The 16,478-nt window shown below is 38.1% G+C and overlaps 2 protein-coding genes across 2 annotated transcripts; one reads left to right on the forward strand and one right to left on the reverse strand.

The window, feature by feature from the left end:
* Window positions 1-1,205: 1,205 nt before the first annotated feature.
* On the reverse strand, window positions 1,206-9,717 carry psmd11b (proteasome 26S subunit, non-ATPase 11b). Its single transcript, XM_053639838.1, has 13 exons — window positions 9,584-9,717; window positions 8,275-8,376; window positions 7,602-7,798; window positions 7,434-7,491; window positions 6,946-7,140; window positions 5,936-6,080; window positions 5,024-5,084; window positions 4,865-4,927; window positions 4,646-4,771; window positions 4,412-4,447; window positions 4,213-4,264; window positions 2,582-2,724; window positions 1,206-2,425 (listed from the first exon to the last, which is right to left on the reverse strand). The coding sequence occupies exons 1-12, from the start codon at window positions 9,672-9,674 to the stop codon at window positions 2,582-2,584; spliced, it is 1,269 nt and encodes a 422-aa protein (XP_053495813.1). The 5' UTR covers window positions 9,675-9,717; the 3' UTR covers window positions 1,206-2,425.
* Window positions 9,718-13,153: 3,436 nt separating this feature from the next.
* Window positions 13,154-15,281, forward strand: cdk5r1b (cyclin-dependent kinase 5, regulatory subunit 1b (p35)). The gene has a single exon (XM_053639843.1). It carries the CDS (start codon window positions 13,207-13,209, stop codon window positions 14,119-14,121), a length of 915 nt encoding a protein of 304 aa, XP_053495818.1. The 5' UTR covers window positions 13,154-13,206; the 3' UTR covers window positions 14,122-15,281.
* The last annotated feature ends 1,197 nt before the right edge of the window (window positions 15,282-16,478 follow it).

A 16,478-nucleotide genomic window follows, 5' to 3' on the forward strand; every position in this document is an offset into this window, starting at 1 on the left:
TATAACTGTTTATAGGTGCTGTTTGATATGTGACAACTGGAACTAACTTGTTTCATGGACGTCACAGATACAATGGCATATTTTAATAAGTAAAATATATTGTAATCATTGACACATTGCTGTTGTAGTAGAAGAGTAATAAAACACTTCAGGACATTGTTATTGAAAATGAATCAGGCCATGTTACACTACCCACGTTGGTTATTTTGTTATAACGGTACACATTGGTGTTTTTCTTCCTAACTTAATAGGTTTGTCCACAAAAAATAAAAATTGAACATCAGTTTTGACAGAAACTACTGTATACTTTATCTGATATCTGGGAATATCAAAGGAAAAACCACTTTTAAATAAACATTTGCCACTTCATCAAATCTCATGTGAACTTTGCATTTAATAAGCTTCAAATTGTGTGTATGAGGAAGGAAGGGAGAAATAGTTTGGATGGTGTACACGTATTTGGCATATTTATCTCAAACTTTTTAATGCGATGCACATTCATTTTCATAAAAAAAAATAAATGCTTAGGAAACAGTCGTTATCAGTATATTTCCTGCCAGTACTTGGCTCAGTAAGGAGTCATTCATTTTCATTCAAGGCTCTAGGAGATTGGATTTTCCCCATCCAGAAAATGTCAATAGTGATTTGGAAGAAAGTAGGCTTTATCTTTTTCCTCTGCTGGACTACTGCACACACTAGCAATGACCACTCTGCACACAAACTGGACTGTGTCTAATGATGAACTGATAGAATCATATGCTAGACAATTATATCAACCCACACACCAGCTAAATTCAATCTCCTATGGTCATCTAAACACTAGATATACTGGGTGCTTATAGGTTTAAAAAAATAAATAAAAAAAAATTTTTTTAAAAACCTTGCCAAACTTGTGTTTTGTACAAAATAATACAAAAGCTTTCCTGCTGATCTTTGATCCTACTCGATTCAAGCGGTTTTATTATTATTATTATTATTATTATTATTATTATTGCATACATGACTGTATGGACTTTTCCTTCTTGGCCTTTGAGAAGAATAAAGCAAAATGATCTCACTTTGCCAGCATGATATAGAAACTGTTTGCTTCAGGTCAAATTTCATCAACGAATCTGAATTTCTGGTGTCTGATACTCATGTCAAAGGCCTGTATTTATGCTTAGATTGTTTACCACACATGAAAAATAAAGTCCTCCACACAAAGGTAAAATGTTAATTGGTATATTCATCAGTAACCACATGTTTAGTAGTCATGTTTTTCTTTACAAAAAATGAAAATTAAAATGCACATCCCAATAGAGTGAGCAATGTGAGCAAATCAATTCCTAACACCTTCTTGAAGTGAAACTTTTTTTTTTTTGGGGTGACTTCCATTCCAGGACATCTACAAGTATTCATTCACACCTTACCATTTTAGGTACAAAAGCAAGCATGAACTTCCCAAAGTATAAAATATCCAAATAAATCATAAGAGACATGCAAGAAATCCTAACGTGGAAAAAAAAAATAATCTGTAAAATATTGTATCGTCAGGTCCGTGTCGCTCCTGCAACACAAAGCATAAATCAAACGAGATCTGTGTTTTAACACTCGGTAAAAATAATCTCTGAAAAACATCATTTGAATCCTGGTGAAGTTACACGGTGTTTTTGAAGGAACTTTTATAGTGGAGCTTTTATAGTTCAGTGGAATAAAAAGAAATTTATTTCTACTGCAGTTAGCATTTGTAATGCTACTTTCATAACAGGACAACTCTAGGGTGCTTAATACAGCAAACATTTTTATAGGTTTAAAGACAATGTGTATAATGAAAAGTATACTGCCAGAGCAAATGTTAAACCGTATAATACAGAATCTGAACAAAATGGCTGTGACTGGTCTGACTGCTGGCGACTGTGCTTGCTACAGAACTATCCAAGGCCCTAACCATGCAAATGTAATAAATGCCTGGTTATGTCACTTCCTAATGGTATTTTCCTGTACGCAGGATAATATATGTTACCATGAGGACTAATGGAGACAGCCACAGTTACCCACAGTTCCCCCTTTACCCACAGTGAGGTCAGTATTGCACCTTAAGAGGCTGTAACTTAAACCGTAGAAGAGTTATACAATGCTATACGGTGACTTTATGAGACTTTATTGTAGTTGTACAATATTCCCTGATGGCCATGTTGGCCGATGAGAGATACATCGGGGAGGAAAAAACCATCAAAATTAAGAAGAGAAGGATGAAATTGTCCATTGAAAGAGGAGTTAAAAACTCAGTTGGAACAAGTGAATCCCGTTGAAATTTGTGATTCTTACTCTATAATTGTCCCTTCTCGCCTTGACAAAAAAAAGGTTCCACATGTTGGCCACACACACATGCAGACATACACTCACACACATCCACTCTGCAGAGCAGCATCCTTTTGTGTTTGTTCTGCAAGAGAGAGGAAAATAATTACTCATTCAAAACAGAGGTCAAAAGACAAATTAAAGGGCCAAACGACTAATACCATCATTAACAGTTTAAGTAGTTATGGCTTTATAAACCAGTGTGTGCACAAAATGGAGGTGCAATTACTTTGAAACATACCTATGTCAACTTCTTAGCTTTGTTGTACAGTGAGTCCACAACTTTGCTCATGTTCTGGATGGTTTCGAGGGCTGCCTCATAGGTCTTATCAACAGGAGGCTCCTCAAATATGATCAGGACTCCCTCACCTTGGTCAAGGATGCCTACAATAAAGAGAGAGACAGAGAAAGAGAGAGAGAGACAGACAATGCTTAGGGGGTGGCACCGAGTTACACTATCACTAAACGTTTGTGGACACCTGATCATCACAACAATGTGCTTTTTGAACAGCTCATTCCAGATGTAGTCCCCCTTTGCTGGTATAATCGCCACTGTTTTAGGAAGGCTTTCCACTAGATTTTAGAGTGTGGCTGTGGGGATTTGCCAATTCAGCCACAAAACCATTGGTGAGGTCAGGCACTGAGGTCAGGTGACATGAGGGGTGCATTTGGTGTTCCAGTTCATCCCAAAGGTGTTCAGTGTGGTTGAGGTCGGAGCTCTGTGCTTGAGTTCTTCCTTGAGATTGACCGATATTGATTTTTAATAACCGATAGTGATTACTTGCATGTTCATGTGCCCGATAACATATGTAGAACCAATATTTATTCATTATTTTACTTCTGTTTGTGACACAATGATAACACCACCACTGAACTAAACAAACAATTGTATCTATAAATATTCCCCCTTGCATACAAAACTTATTTATACACCACTAAAGATGGGTCTGCAGAGTGCAAAAAATAAGTGCACCGTTACGAAAGTGTCCTTTTTTTATTTGTATTTTTAAAATAAAATCTTCGATGAGGTAAACAGGTAGAACAAAAAGCACAAAAATAGTTCTAACACCTTTAAAAAAATATATATATATACACGTGTATATATAAAAAAGTATGCAGCACTTCAATGGCGGTCCTGCACGCAATTCTCAAAATGCCCACAAGATGGCCCCATTTATCGGTAGATCCAATATTACAAAATAGATATCGGATTATGGAAAAATGCTTAAAAATTGGGAAAAATATTGGTAAAACCTATTATCGGTCGATCTCTAATTCTTCCTAGCAAACCATGTCTTCATGGAGCTCACTCTCTGCACACAGTCACTAGCTATGTTTCAATCCACATATTTTTATGCGAATTTTGGGATAACGCGTAAATTACACTTGAACAAAGCACCACATGCAAATAAAATATCCAAAATGCACATTTAAAAAAACTTAAGCGCTCAACTGAGATAGATATTTTTATTCGATAAGAGGACATCCAAAAACTATGATGGAAACATTTACAGAATAATTTTTTTTAAAAGTCATGTGACTGTGCGTTATTCACAAATGTTTATGCGATATTCCAATATTTCGCACAAGTTTAATTGGATGGAAGAATAGCTATTGTAATGCTGGAATAGGTTTGCGTTCCTCTTAGTTCCACTGAAAGGAAATCTTAATGCTACAGCATACAAAGAAATTTTATACAATTGTTTGCTTCAACTTCGTGGCAACAGTTTGGGGAAGACCCACATACATGCATGATGGTCAGGTGGCCACAAACTTTTGGCCATATAGTGTATGCTACAATAATAACTAAACAACTCAGTGTACTCAATCCTTTATAAATTCCCCCAGTTAGAGTAAACTTGTATGACTTACCATGAAACTTCTTGTCCAGGATCATTTGCGACAGTTTTCTCTCAACATCACCCTGTAAGACACAACAATTAAGCTCCCACACTAATAAGCATGTGTGTTTTGCATTAGCTCATTAAAATAAATATTAAATACATTGGGAGTTCAAAAAAAAAGTGAGAAGAATAAATTCCACCTGGCCCAACCTACACATGTAACTTACCTTTGAGAGTTTGATGAGATCTGATATGTGTGTTATCTAGAAAATAAAACAGATGATCATCAGAGGCAGAAACCAATCAATCCAATCAAAACAGCATCTCAGAGTTGTTACAAAAATTGCGTTACAAAATCAGCAACAACAATAATACTGCTTCAAAACCCATTCACCTTACAAAAGTGCTTACATCATGTATAGTTTAGTTTGTTTAGTTATTGTTTAGGATGTGTGCATTACCTGTACTCTGGAGAAGGGCTCAATGACCCGGATAAGGTTCTGCTCCAACAAGTTATCATAGAGTTTGGCCAGGTGTGTGCTGATGATTGGATCATCTCTCAGCTCTTTTGTGTACTCAGTCAGCGCCTTCATGTGTGGACATGTACAAGAAACAAGCTTAGGCAATAAGCAAAAGATGGAAAACTTCAATTTGTCTATGTAAGCATCAGCAAGTCTCACCTTTTCAAAGTCTGCTAATGATCTGTTCTTGCTGGCTTGCGCTACACACTTTAGTGCGTCTGTCTGTTATAGATAAGGCAGAAAAGGAGAAGTTTGCACACGTACAGGAAAACAATCCTCAAACAAACCACTTAAAAATGGACATGAAAGAAGGCTTACTTGTCTCCCAGCATAACGCAAGGCCAGTTTGCCACTGATCAAGGCTTGGACTTCCTCCGGCCTGTGAACAAAGCGAGATTTATCAGGAGTGTGTACTGATCTCAGTTTGTCCACTAACAGTAGAACGCTACGTGATACTAGTAACACTAGTGAGCGACAAGTTGCTCATCTCTTTTGTAGCTCGTCTCTTATGGGTGTGGAGCGACCAGTACTGGTGTCACTGAGGGCTATGAGGGTTGAGGGCTTTTTTAAACAAACTATACTAGTGACAGTCACGCACCAAAATGATCTTTGCTACTTCCTTCCAAGCTCTACATTTCTTTGTAATGTTTCCATACACATATAATGAGAGCTTTTATAGGACAGGATACTCTCGAATTCGTTTTTGTGAGTCTCAGAGTAAATTAGGAATGCGAGTAGGGAACTGAAGAAACATCAGACCACACTTGGCACTGGATTGGTCAAAGGAATCATTTAAGGTAACTGGTCTGATTTGTCACTGTACTGCACCATAGATAATTTGCAAGTAATTGAAAAAAAATTACTCAAAATTAATAGTCACTTTCCGCCATCACTGAAATCATGGCTCGGTGTTGCGCACGTACATAGAAAATTAACATTCGCCTCTCACTTTGTCACACATGTAGGGTGGGCCAGCACCTTGTTCGGGAGTAAATACTTCCAGTTTGTGTGAAAATCTCTTCCAATATCATTTTATAAAAAATTTTCTACTAATAGATGATTATTGGTCATCAAGCGTAGGCCATTTTTGATCACATCCATGAAATGGCCATTATTTACACAACCTGCAATTAACCTAGCGTTATCTAATGGAACCTTATAATCAAACATTACTCAAGATGGCACAAAATTTAGATCTTGAGAGCTTCTACAAGTTGCTCTTTTACTTACAAATTGAGCATGATTTTGCAGAGAAGCATGTATTTCAGCGCAGTGATGGCCCTGGGGCTGTCGATGGAATCGTAACCTTCAAAAGCCTCAAAGAAGTAAGAATACGCAGTCTTCCAATCCTTCTCTTCAGCAGCATGGATAATGCCTAGAGAACATGCATACACCTCATTTTAGAGATAATACAGAATTCTTACCCTCTGTTATTAAGCATAGCACAATTAATTACTCAAATGCAATTGACAGCAATATTGGTGAGCTGAGCCAAAATTAGCTGATTGACTTGTCCTAGATGTGGTGTTATAATTAAAGCATGGGTTTTTCCATTTATATATTTGAACTGTTTTCATTATATACAGCATTGGCATATTTATGTATTTATTACATAGTTGCTTATTACCATTGCTCATTTGGCTGATTGTGTATTTATTTGACTCTTATGTTTATATGAACCTTTTATAAGATCCATAAAGTTAATGAGAATAAGTAGCATTCTTATTCTGATTGAAAGTGTATGTGTGTACATTTTTTTTATTTATTATATATATATATATATATATATATATATATATATATATATATAAATAATATATATAAATAATATATATATTATATATATATATATATATATACACATATATACACATATATACACACACACACACATTATATATATATATATATATATATATACACATATATGTGTGTGTGTATATATGAGAAGGGACATAAGCCTATATTGTGCAGTGGGAAAGAAAGCCATGATTCTAGGTTTAACGTCACAAAATTATAAAGTGTGAAAACTATTGCTCCTTAGCTAGAATTTGCTTCAATGCTGAGCAAACATATTTGTAATTATCATTTCAGCCATTACAGTGCAAGTCTAAGGAGACCTAAATGAATTACACCCGACAGGAAGTATGAATGCAGTTCCAATGTATCAATATTTACAATATTCAACCCTGACACTAAAGTTTAGGCAAATGTCTGGGCAATATGTGTTTAAGACTTGCCTGACTGCATGTCCAAAGCTGCCTGAAGTTTGGGTGGACAGTAGATGGCATTGGCTGTGGTCCTGGCAGAGGTGAGGGCAGCTCTGGCCTTGGGCAGGTTACTGAGCGCATGATAGGTTTTACTCTCAAGTAACTGGACTTCCACAAGTAAAGCTTTGTCATCCATTTTCTTCAGCTCCTGGAGTAACTGGGAGCCTGAAGCAACAGATTATCCAAAAAAAATTATCCTTGCATCTAATAAAAACTGATTTTCCACTACTTCTCAATTTTTCAACACAAATTTTGCAAGGAACAATATATTTATTCATTCTTTATGAATAATGCTTATGAAGAAACATACATATGTGTGTATATATTATTATATAGAATCATAAGGAGGAAGAGTGGTAATATGTAATGCTTGCCCAAGTGCAAATGCTACAAAAAAAAAAAACAAAAAAAAAAAACAAAAAAAAACTTGAAAATTTTTTTTATGCAAAGTAACTCACCCAACTGCAAAGCCTCCTGGTACCTCTTAGTGTCGAAATAAAGTGAGATCAAACGAGCCTATTGGACAGAAGTGATCACACTTGAGTCTTGTTTTCTCACATTCTTACAATACTGCTCATCCATGCAGCCTCTCTAAATGTCAACGTGTATACAGCAAACAGAGTTACCTCAAGAGCCTGTCGGAGGAACGTCCTCTTCTCAGCTTTGGCCCACTCAATGCACTCCAGACATAGCTCAACCTCCTGCCCCGTGGCTGCCTCCATATCCAGAAAAAGATCCAACAGAGAGCGCACCAGTCGTGCCGCCTTTGCCTTGCTTATGGAGATCAGGAAAGGTCTGACAAACTTCAGGAGCCCTCCAAGCTCTGGAAAGATAAAGTATAACATTATAGTGATATGTGTGATATATGATATGAAACAAGGGGTCTTGATGCCAGCTATGGTTGTACCGATCCGACATGAGGAGTACTGACACTAGCCTGAAACACTGGAACAGTATTAGATCAGACTCAACCCTTTTCATATCTGAACTACTAACGTATTTTATAGAGAAACACATATCGACTGACAACACCGGTCTTGACACAACCTGTCTTCAAGCAGTGCTGATGTTTTGCACAACTTGGCATGAGAAGCTTGCAGAGCGATGACTTAGTTACTGTGACGGTGTCAGTATCAGACATACACAGTGATCGGACACTGGAATTGCACCGGAAGTGGAAACCGTGCATCCCAAATGCTAAGACATCATGAAAACTACTATCAGTGAGATTGATGTCCAGGGTTGCTGTAACACAACTGAGGGAGGCACATGCATTTATTACAGGATGAAGAATCTGACCTGCAGCTTGCCCTGTCTTAGCCAGGAGAGTGCCGAGCTCCAGGATGCTCTGCTCTTTGACACGCACCGCCTCTTCATCATCCTGCTGAACATCTCGCCTGACTGAGGAAACATCATGCAGAGATTAGGTGTTTAATAGTGTTGTATACATAGCTGAAAGAATGACATACGCAAATCAAGTAAACAACAGAAACATGTTTGCACAAACACATTTAGAACTTTGTGGTGGAGAGAAATGCTAAAACAGAAAAGACTATGAATAAGGCTGTGTGTGAGGTACTGTACTGCCATACAACCAGTGACCAGCTCTTGAGCAAAAATCTTACCTACTGGAATTTTGTAATTATTATTATTATTATTATTATTATTATTATTTAAATGGTCACCCAGACTGGTGTAGACGCTTGAATCCGCCAGTAGTTTAACTCAAGTTAAAGACGAGAAACTAGCTAAGACACAGCAATTCCTCGGTCAGTTAACGTTAGTTAGCTAGATATTCAGTTAGCTAGTTCATTCAGTGACATTAGCATTAGCTAGCTAACATTTACGTTACCGGCTTAAAATGGTTTATGTAAAAGAACTAGATGGCTTTTTTTTCTTTCTTTTTTTTAAGAAACACGTAAAAGCCCATGACCATGACAAACTATTCGGACAAACTAAGGACTAAAGGCAAGCAACAGACCTAAATACACGTAAAGCCAACGTTCCTCATCCATCTTACTAACTGACGTTAACTATCTTACTCATTAACGCCGGCTCTACAAACAGCGCTAACATTAACCGCTTACTGTTAAGGTTCTCTAGCGCTAATCTAAAATGGTAGCTAAGAAGCTAACTAGCTAGCTAGCGAAATCAGAATGCGAGAACATCCTCCCTCTCTCTCTTTCTCTAAACCCCAGTGTACTAGAAGTTGATTAAGTAACTAATGCAATCTGACTTGGGCACCCAGTCAGTCACGAGAACAACCAACATACTAGACATAAAAACAGTTATAATTACGTAGCTAAACGGGTAACGTTTGTTCTTTTGCTTTCACATTACACAGCGTTAGCTAAATATCATCTCTGTCATCGCGGCCTTGACCAGTGCGCTGACTGGTTAGCATAGCACGCTAAGCTAATGTGGTACACAGGGTTAGGTGGAGCGCTTCACCAGGCTAGCCAGTTAGCACGCTTCTAGCGGCTACACAGTGCAGTGAGTCAGCACCGCGGCAGCCGGCTCACGCCTGGGGAAAGTCTAGCTCACGATCACTAACACATGTGTAAATGAAAACACTGGAATATGAAAACAACCACCTGAAACGCCTTACCTATAGAATGTAAAATATCGATAGAAGCGTCTCGATCCGTACTAATAAGAGACTGAGCTCTCTGAAACTCAACCACTGCCGCAGCTGCCATCTTCCCTATTCAAAACCTGCCTACCCACAAGCCCTTGCGCCAAGCACCGCGAATATGTAGTCCCGAGCGAGAGCATTCTGGGGTGTGTAGTGTCGCGTGGTTTCCTACTGGAGCCGTATAATAATCTAAATATCAGAATACAAGTCATGTAGATTTATCAGGCACGTTAGAAGGCCTTTTATTCCAACCTGTGAGCACTATGAGTAATAATTATAGCCTAAGCAGCCAAGGACCACAGAGTTTATTATACGAACATAGTTCAACTATAGGCTAGTAGTAACAGTAGAACTATTCAGATATTAGGCTCACCTAACGTATACAATAGTATTTTGCTTATTTGTTAGAGCCATAGAGCTTGCATTTTGCACTCACAGACTTTCTGATATATTTATTAAAATTATCATTAGAAACAAATGTGTTTTTTTCTTCCATATGTGATTGTTTTCACATGATTTATTCATTCGCACATTTGATTTTGCACGTGGTTCATTTGTTTTCTCATGTGATTTTTCACAATTCATTTTCTTTCACACGTTATTTATTTATTTGTGTATTTTCACAGATTTTTTTCCACGATTCGTTTATTTTCACATGTGACCCTCTCACACGAATCTTTTTTTTATGTGATTGCTTGCATGATTTTGCATTTGTTTTCACACGTTTATTTTTCACAAGATGATTTTTTTTTGCATGTGATTTTTTTCATATGGTTCATTCATTTTTTTTCCCCACATGATTTTTTCTTCCTTTCTCATATTCATGTTTTGTTTTTTTTTTAATCCCACATGAGTCATTCACTTTCACATAGGACATTTTATTTATCACATGTATTCACATGCTGTCATGTTTATTTGAGTTCACGTGTGTAATTTCAGGACGTGCAGTAGGTTGAAGTTCACCTCCATGTGAGCACATATTACTCACATGTCAAAACCGTATGAGTGAGATGTGGTTTTTCCCTCTTGAGGGAGCGTATTGGTAAAATGTAAAATGACAGACATGGTGTTAGAAACAGATGAGATTGTTAGAGGGTTTGTTTACGCCATGTGTTGTGGGTGGGTGGAGCTGTGTGGAAGCAGGAGCAGGGACAGGGCGCGGAGAGGCGCTCCATCACTGCTGTACTGTGCAAAGCTGAGGTGAAGCTCAGATAAATAGCGCTGCTTCCTCCATCCCTCTATCTCAGCATCTCTGACACACACACACACACACACTCACAGTGTGTGTGTGTGTGTGTGTGTGAGAGAGAGAGAGAGAGAGAGAGAGAGAGAGAGAGAGAGTGTGTGTGTGTGTGTGAGCGAGAGAGAAAGAGAGAGAGTGAGCGAGAGAGTGTGTGTGTGTGTGTGAGCGAGAGAGAAAGTGAGAGTGAGAGAGAGAGAGAGAGAGACTGAGTGTGTGAGAGAGAGAGTGAGAGAGAGGGGGAGTGTGTGTGTGTGTGTGTGTGTGTGTGTGAGAGAGAGAGAGAGAGAGAGAGAGAGTGAGAGAGAGAGAGAGAGAGAGAGTGTGTGTGTGAGAGAGAGAGAGAGAGAGAGAGCAGTAAAAGCACCAGAGCACATCACTGACTGCATGCCCACACCTCTGGCAAGACTGACGGATTCTCCTTGTTTTTATTTTTTGTTGTTATTGTTGACGCCATTCTCTTTTTGGATTCGCTTTTTACTACGTTATTCGTGCTTTTTTAAAATTTATTTTAAAACGCATTCAGTGATATGATTTTCCGAGTGCTACCTTGATGCGCAGCACATTAAAGGATATACAGAAGCAGCCATTACTGCAGCTCTTGTTTTCTCACATTGTGGTGGGCAAAACTGTGCGGTAAGTACAATTAATGTCATTATGGTGTACAGCTATAACGAGATATGAAGATCAGACATATGCAGGACGAACTGTAAAAATGATCGATTATAACTTATTAGATGAATAGCCCGATTTATTTAAATGTGCTTCTGTTTGATTTCATTACCTTCACTGTAAACATGGGCTGGGTGAAATATTACTGAATAGAGATGGTTGATGAGCTGTGAAGGAAAACATAGGAGGAAAGGGAATATCCGCAGGCCTACACCCATCAGAGCATTTTATGAGCGCTGCACATTTTCAGAACCTTGGACAGCCGCATCACATCCCGCATCGTCCTTTCCTCAATTCATCACTTCCTAATAGACATCACATTACTGTCAAAATGTTTCATCTTGTAATGCAAAGGATTATCTAGCAGAGTAGGATAAATCCCAAGCTGCATATTTCTGAGAGCAGATATAGCTCTGATATATCTCTGCTGCAGAACTGATCGATTTATCACGCATCTTCAGCTTTACCTCCTTCATCCAGCATTAATATTCTACATATTGTACATTTTTCACATCTGTAATGTCAACAGCAGTGCATAAGAACACATATAGTCTGTTTTTTGTTTTTTATCAAAATGATCATTTTAACAGTTATTGCTTTTGCAAAATGGCAATTAAGGCTTTCTGTATTAAGCCTTGAAGCTTCTTCTGATTAATATGATAGGTACATGTGAAATATAGGCTACAACATGGCAGATAAGCAAGATCCTCCATTATGATGGTAGTTTGTTAGTGAACAACACCAAAGAGACAATGAGATTTTATCTGACCATTTATTTGCCTTAATAATAATAATAATAATAATAATAATAATAATAATAATAATAATACAACTGTTTTTTTTATTATTGTTGGTGGATTTTTGCTGATGGGGCTGAGGACATTTAATTTTTCTTAGGCATACCAATTACTTATCTAGATACATAGATTTGCATTAGAATTACAATGTTCAGGTACAGTGATTTGTTCTTGGTGCAGGTGCCACATAAATACCAAGATAAAGTATTTGCTGGACAAAAATATAAATATAAAATATAATTTAAAAATATGCATGGCATATACATAGTGAGAAGTGAGTCAGCAATTGTTTGATCCACTTTACTATTTAATGGCTTTTTATTCTGAGCCTGATATTGTAGATTTGGTATCCGTTACACATTTAGGCCCAGCATTGGCAAAGACAAAAACAACCCAGTGATGACTTATACTTGCACTGTGCTTAAGTGTTAGGCAGTTGTGCACATAATATCTTATTTTAGATAAATAAAATTTATGGCTAACAAATGACTGTGGGTATGGGTATGGCTACACATGTAAACAAAATTAGTTGATAACAATGATAGTATCCTTCCACTGAAAAATTTGAGAAATGCAACCTAGAATATATGAATCAATTAATAAAAATGCATAGTTTATATGAACAGTTAATGAAATTTAAACTTAATTTCCTACAGGGAGTGGACTAAAAGAATTCTGGAAGAAGGAAAGAGCTCATTCAGTTATTCTCCACCCAGACACCATTGTTGTCTAGGCTGAGCACCATTTCATATTTTGATGCTGACCTTACACTAAGCCTGGTATCTGGGTCTCCAATTTTGGAAGCAGTGAGGCAAGATCCTCAGCTCCAGTACCAGACATATTCTGTGCATTTTCTGTGAGGACTCTGCACATCCATCTTTGGCATCATGGGAACCGTCTTGTCGCTCTCTCCCAGCTACCGGAAGGCTGCCCTGTTTGAGGATGGTCCAGCCACAGTGGGCCCCTACACAGCTGTTCAAAACAGCAAGAATGCCAAAGACAAGAATTTGAAACGTCACTCGCTCATCAATGTGTTACCATGGAAGCGGATAGTAGCTGTTTCGACCAAGAAAAAGGGTTCTAAGAAGGTGCAGCCCAATACGACTTACCAGAACAACGTCACCCATCTGAACAATGAGAACCTGAAGAAGTCACAGTCCTGTGCCAACCTCTCCACATTCACCCAGGAGCAGTCAAGCCCATCCAACCAAGGCTCTAAAAGCTCTAACAATGTGGCTTCATCTGTCAAGAAAGCACCCTTGTCCAACTCTAGTGTGGCTCCTGGTACGCCCAAGAGGGTGATCGTTCAAGCCTCGACCAGCGAGCTGCTGCGCTGCCTCGGTGAATTCCTGTGCCGGAGGTGCTACCGCCTCAAGCACCTTTCTCCTACTGACCCAGTGTTATGGCTGCGCAGTGTAGACCGTTCCCTGCTGCTGCAAGGCTGGCAGGACCAAGGTTTCATCACTCCAGCTAACGTTGTCTTTGTTTACATGCTCTGTCGAGATGTGGTCTCTTCAGAACTAGGTACAGAACACGAGCTGCAGGCAGTGCTTCTTACCTGTCTCTACTTGTCCTACTCCTACATGGGCAATGAAATCTCCTATCCTCTCAAGCCATTCCTGGTGGAAAGCTCAAAGGAAACCTTCTGGGACCGCTGTCTGTCCATAATTAACCTGATGAGTGCCAAGATGCTGCAGATCAACTCAGACCCACACTACTTCACCCAGGTGTTTGCAGACCTCAAGAACGAGAGCCAGAAGGAAGAGGAGAGGAGCCGTTTACTCATTGGGCTAGACCGGTGAGGGAACGCTGAAGAGTATAATGTGTGATTGCACCCTAGTCTGGCATTTTTAAATGGGATTCCAAAAGTTTAAGTAGACAGCAGTCTCTATATTATGAGAATGCATTTAATACGTATTAAATCTATACAAATGTACCCTTTCAAGGTATGAATAATCACTACTATGTTCAGATATTACAAAAACTACTGAATTTGACCAATTTGATCTTAAAGTTCCACCAGATTTGTATATGATCAAGGTTCAGGACAGATATGCCAGACCTGGGTGCACCCAATTAGTCTTGTATGATTAGTATTTAAATTCACCCACAAAAAAAAAAAAAAAATTCAAAAAAAAAAAAATCATGAAGATCAAAAAACAGAAAAACACAACAAAGAAAACAGTAGGAGTAGGAACATCGATTTACAAGTATGAATGTGTAAATGCCTGACTGGTTACAAAGAACTGGAGATGTGCATTGCCTTTTGTGTAATGGTGTCTTACCAGACTGGTTCGCTGAGGACAGTGAGGACTGAGACTGTGACTTCGAGGCAGAGGACATCACACCCACACTGCAGTCACGCAGTTGGATGCTCATTAAATAATACACACTTTGGCTTTAGTAGCAGTATGTATACATATGTCTTGTGATGACAGAAGGGGAGATCCAGTGATACATATATTTTATGGATGAATTTTGACATTGTGGCAGAACTGTACAGCGGGGTTTCATCAAAAGACAATGCGAGGTGAAAGGTGTTAGGCACACTGCTGTAAAAGGCCTACTTTATTTTCATCAATATGGAATTCAGTTCTACTCTGCAGTGCAACTCTGGGGCTCAATCCATTTATTTACTTGTTTCTTTTTTTACTCGGAAATGTAACCGAATGCATGTGTTCCATGCAATTTTGTATGGTGTTTTGAGGGTAAAAATATTTTATTTATTTAATTCCACTGAATCTTTGGAACCAACTGCATTTGCAAATACGGAATGCCGTTTTTTTTTTTTTTGTTTTTTTTTTAAATGTATGTTTATTTAGCTATGCTTGCTACAGTGAGCCATGATTGTACAAAGTATCTTTTGTTGTTTTGTGTCACATTGTGTCACCGTCTAGTTGGGCAAGGATCCATATAGACAAAAAAAAAAGCTTAATGTAAAACCAGTGCCATACCTTTGATGAAAATCATGTAGGTCTAAAAAGATACACCAAAGGGGGGGGGGGGGGTGATCTTCGAAGTGGTTCATTAATTCTAAGTAAGAATATCTATTCAGTCTTAATTTATTGTTGTTTATTTATTCTCTTAGCACATCCATTGTATTTAAAAATTTATTAATGTATTGTATAAATGACTAGTACAACGGCTACTTTCACATGTAGCATTTAGACATAGGTGGTTTGTGGTAAACCTGGTTACCATTGGTGGAAATGAAGATTGTGGATGATGCATTTGGAAGGATTTAGCTAAGGATATTCCATCTAAGAGCTTCATTTATAACCAGTGACAAATCTGAGTATCACCAAAGGTATTCATCAGTGCAACGAGGAGATGCTGTTGGTTTCAGCCTAGGCTATAAATACCTGAGACCATTCTTCTTCTGCTGAGATGTTCCACATTTTTAATAAAAGAAAAGTTGGAAGAGATGATCATTCACAGGCAGTCTAGTTCTGGCATTTTATGTCATTTTACATCATCATGGAGAATGAAAGCCTGGGTGAGTGATTGCTTCATGCACTCATAAACCAAATATGAAGGAAATGGTCAAGGCATGAATGTGTTTGATCCTTGTCTAGAATTTAAGTAGAATTTAAAAAAAAAATCTGACATGGATCTTTAGGCATGATATGACTGAATGAAACAGTTGATCAAGGGTGAGATTCTATTCAGCACGAATACTGAATTAATGTATTAATAATAATAATAATAATAATAATAATAATAAATAATGTAATGAATTAGTTCTAAATATGGATAACTGACAATGCCATCATGTCAGTTGTTTATTAGGGCAGAAAAACCTTGCTGTAAATTTGGAACCTGAAATTGCATCATATTAGACTGAAACCTCAAAGTTGATCTTTCTATTCATCTCAGCAGTGATCAATTACGCATGCTTTCTTTCAGTAGAATATTTCTTTACAGACATAGAAAAATTGCTACTCATCATATAAGCACACATTGTCATTTAGCTCTGTACAGTATGTTGTTCCATGTTGGCTATTTTCTCATAATATGACAGCTGAAGGCTGCCCTAACCACTGAGACCCGAAGATGAATGGATGCAAGGGGAACTGTATGAACATGTGCCCTTGCTGCTGCATTGCTGTGTGACAGAGGGCATACAGTAATCGAGAGGAGAATGTGAGAGGTGGTCATT

This window comes from Ictalurus furcatus, chromosome 13, assembly GCF_023375685.1.
Source record: "Ictalurus furcatus strain D&B chromosome 13, Billie_1.0, whole genome shotgun sequence".
Taxonomy (NCBI): Eukaryota; Metazoa; Chordata; class Actinopteri; order Siluriformes; family Ictaluridae; genus Ictalurus; species Ictalurus furcatus.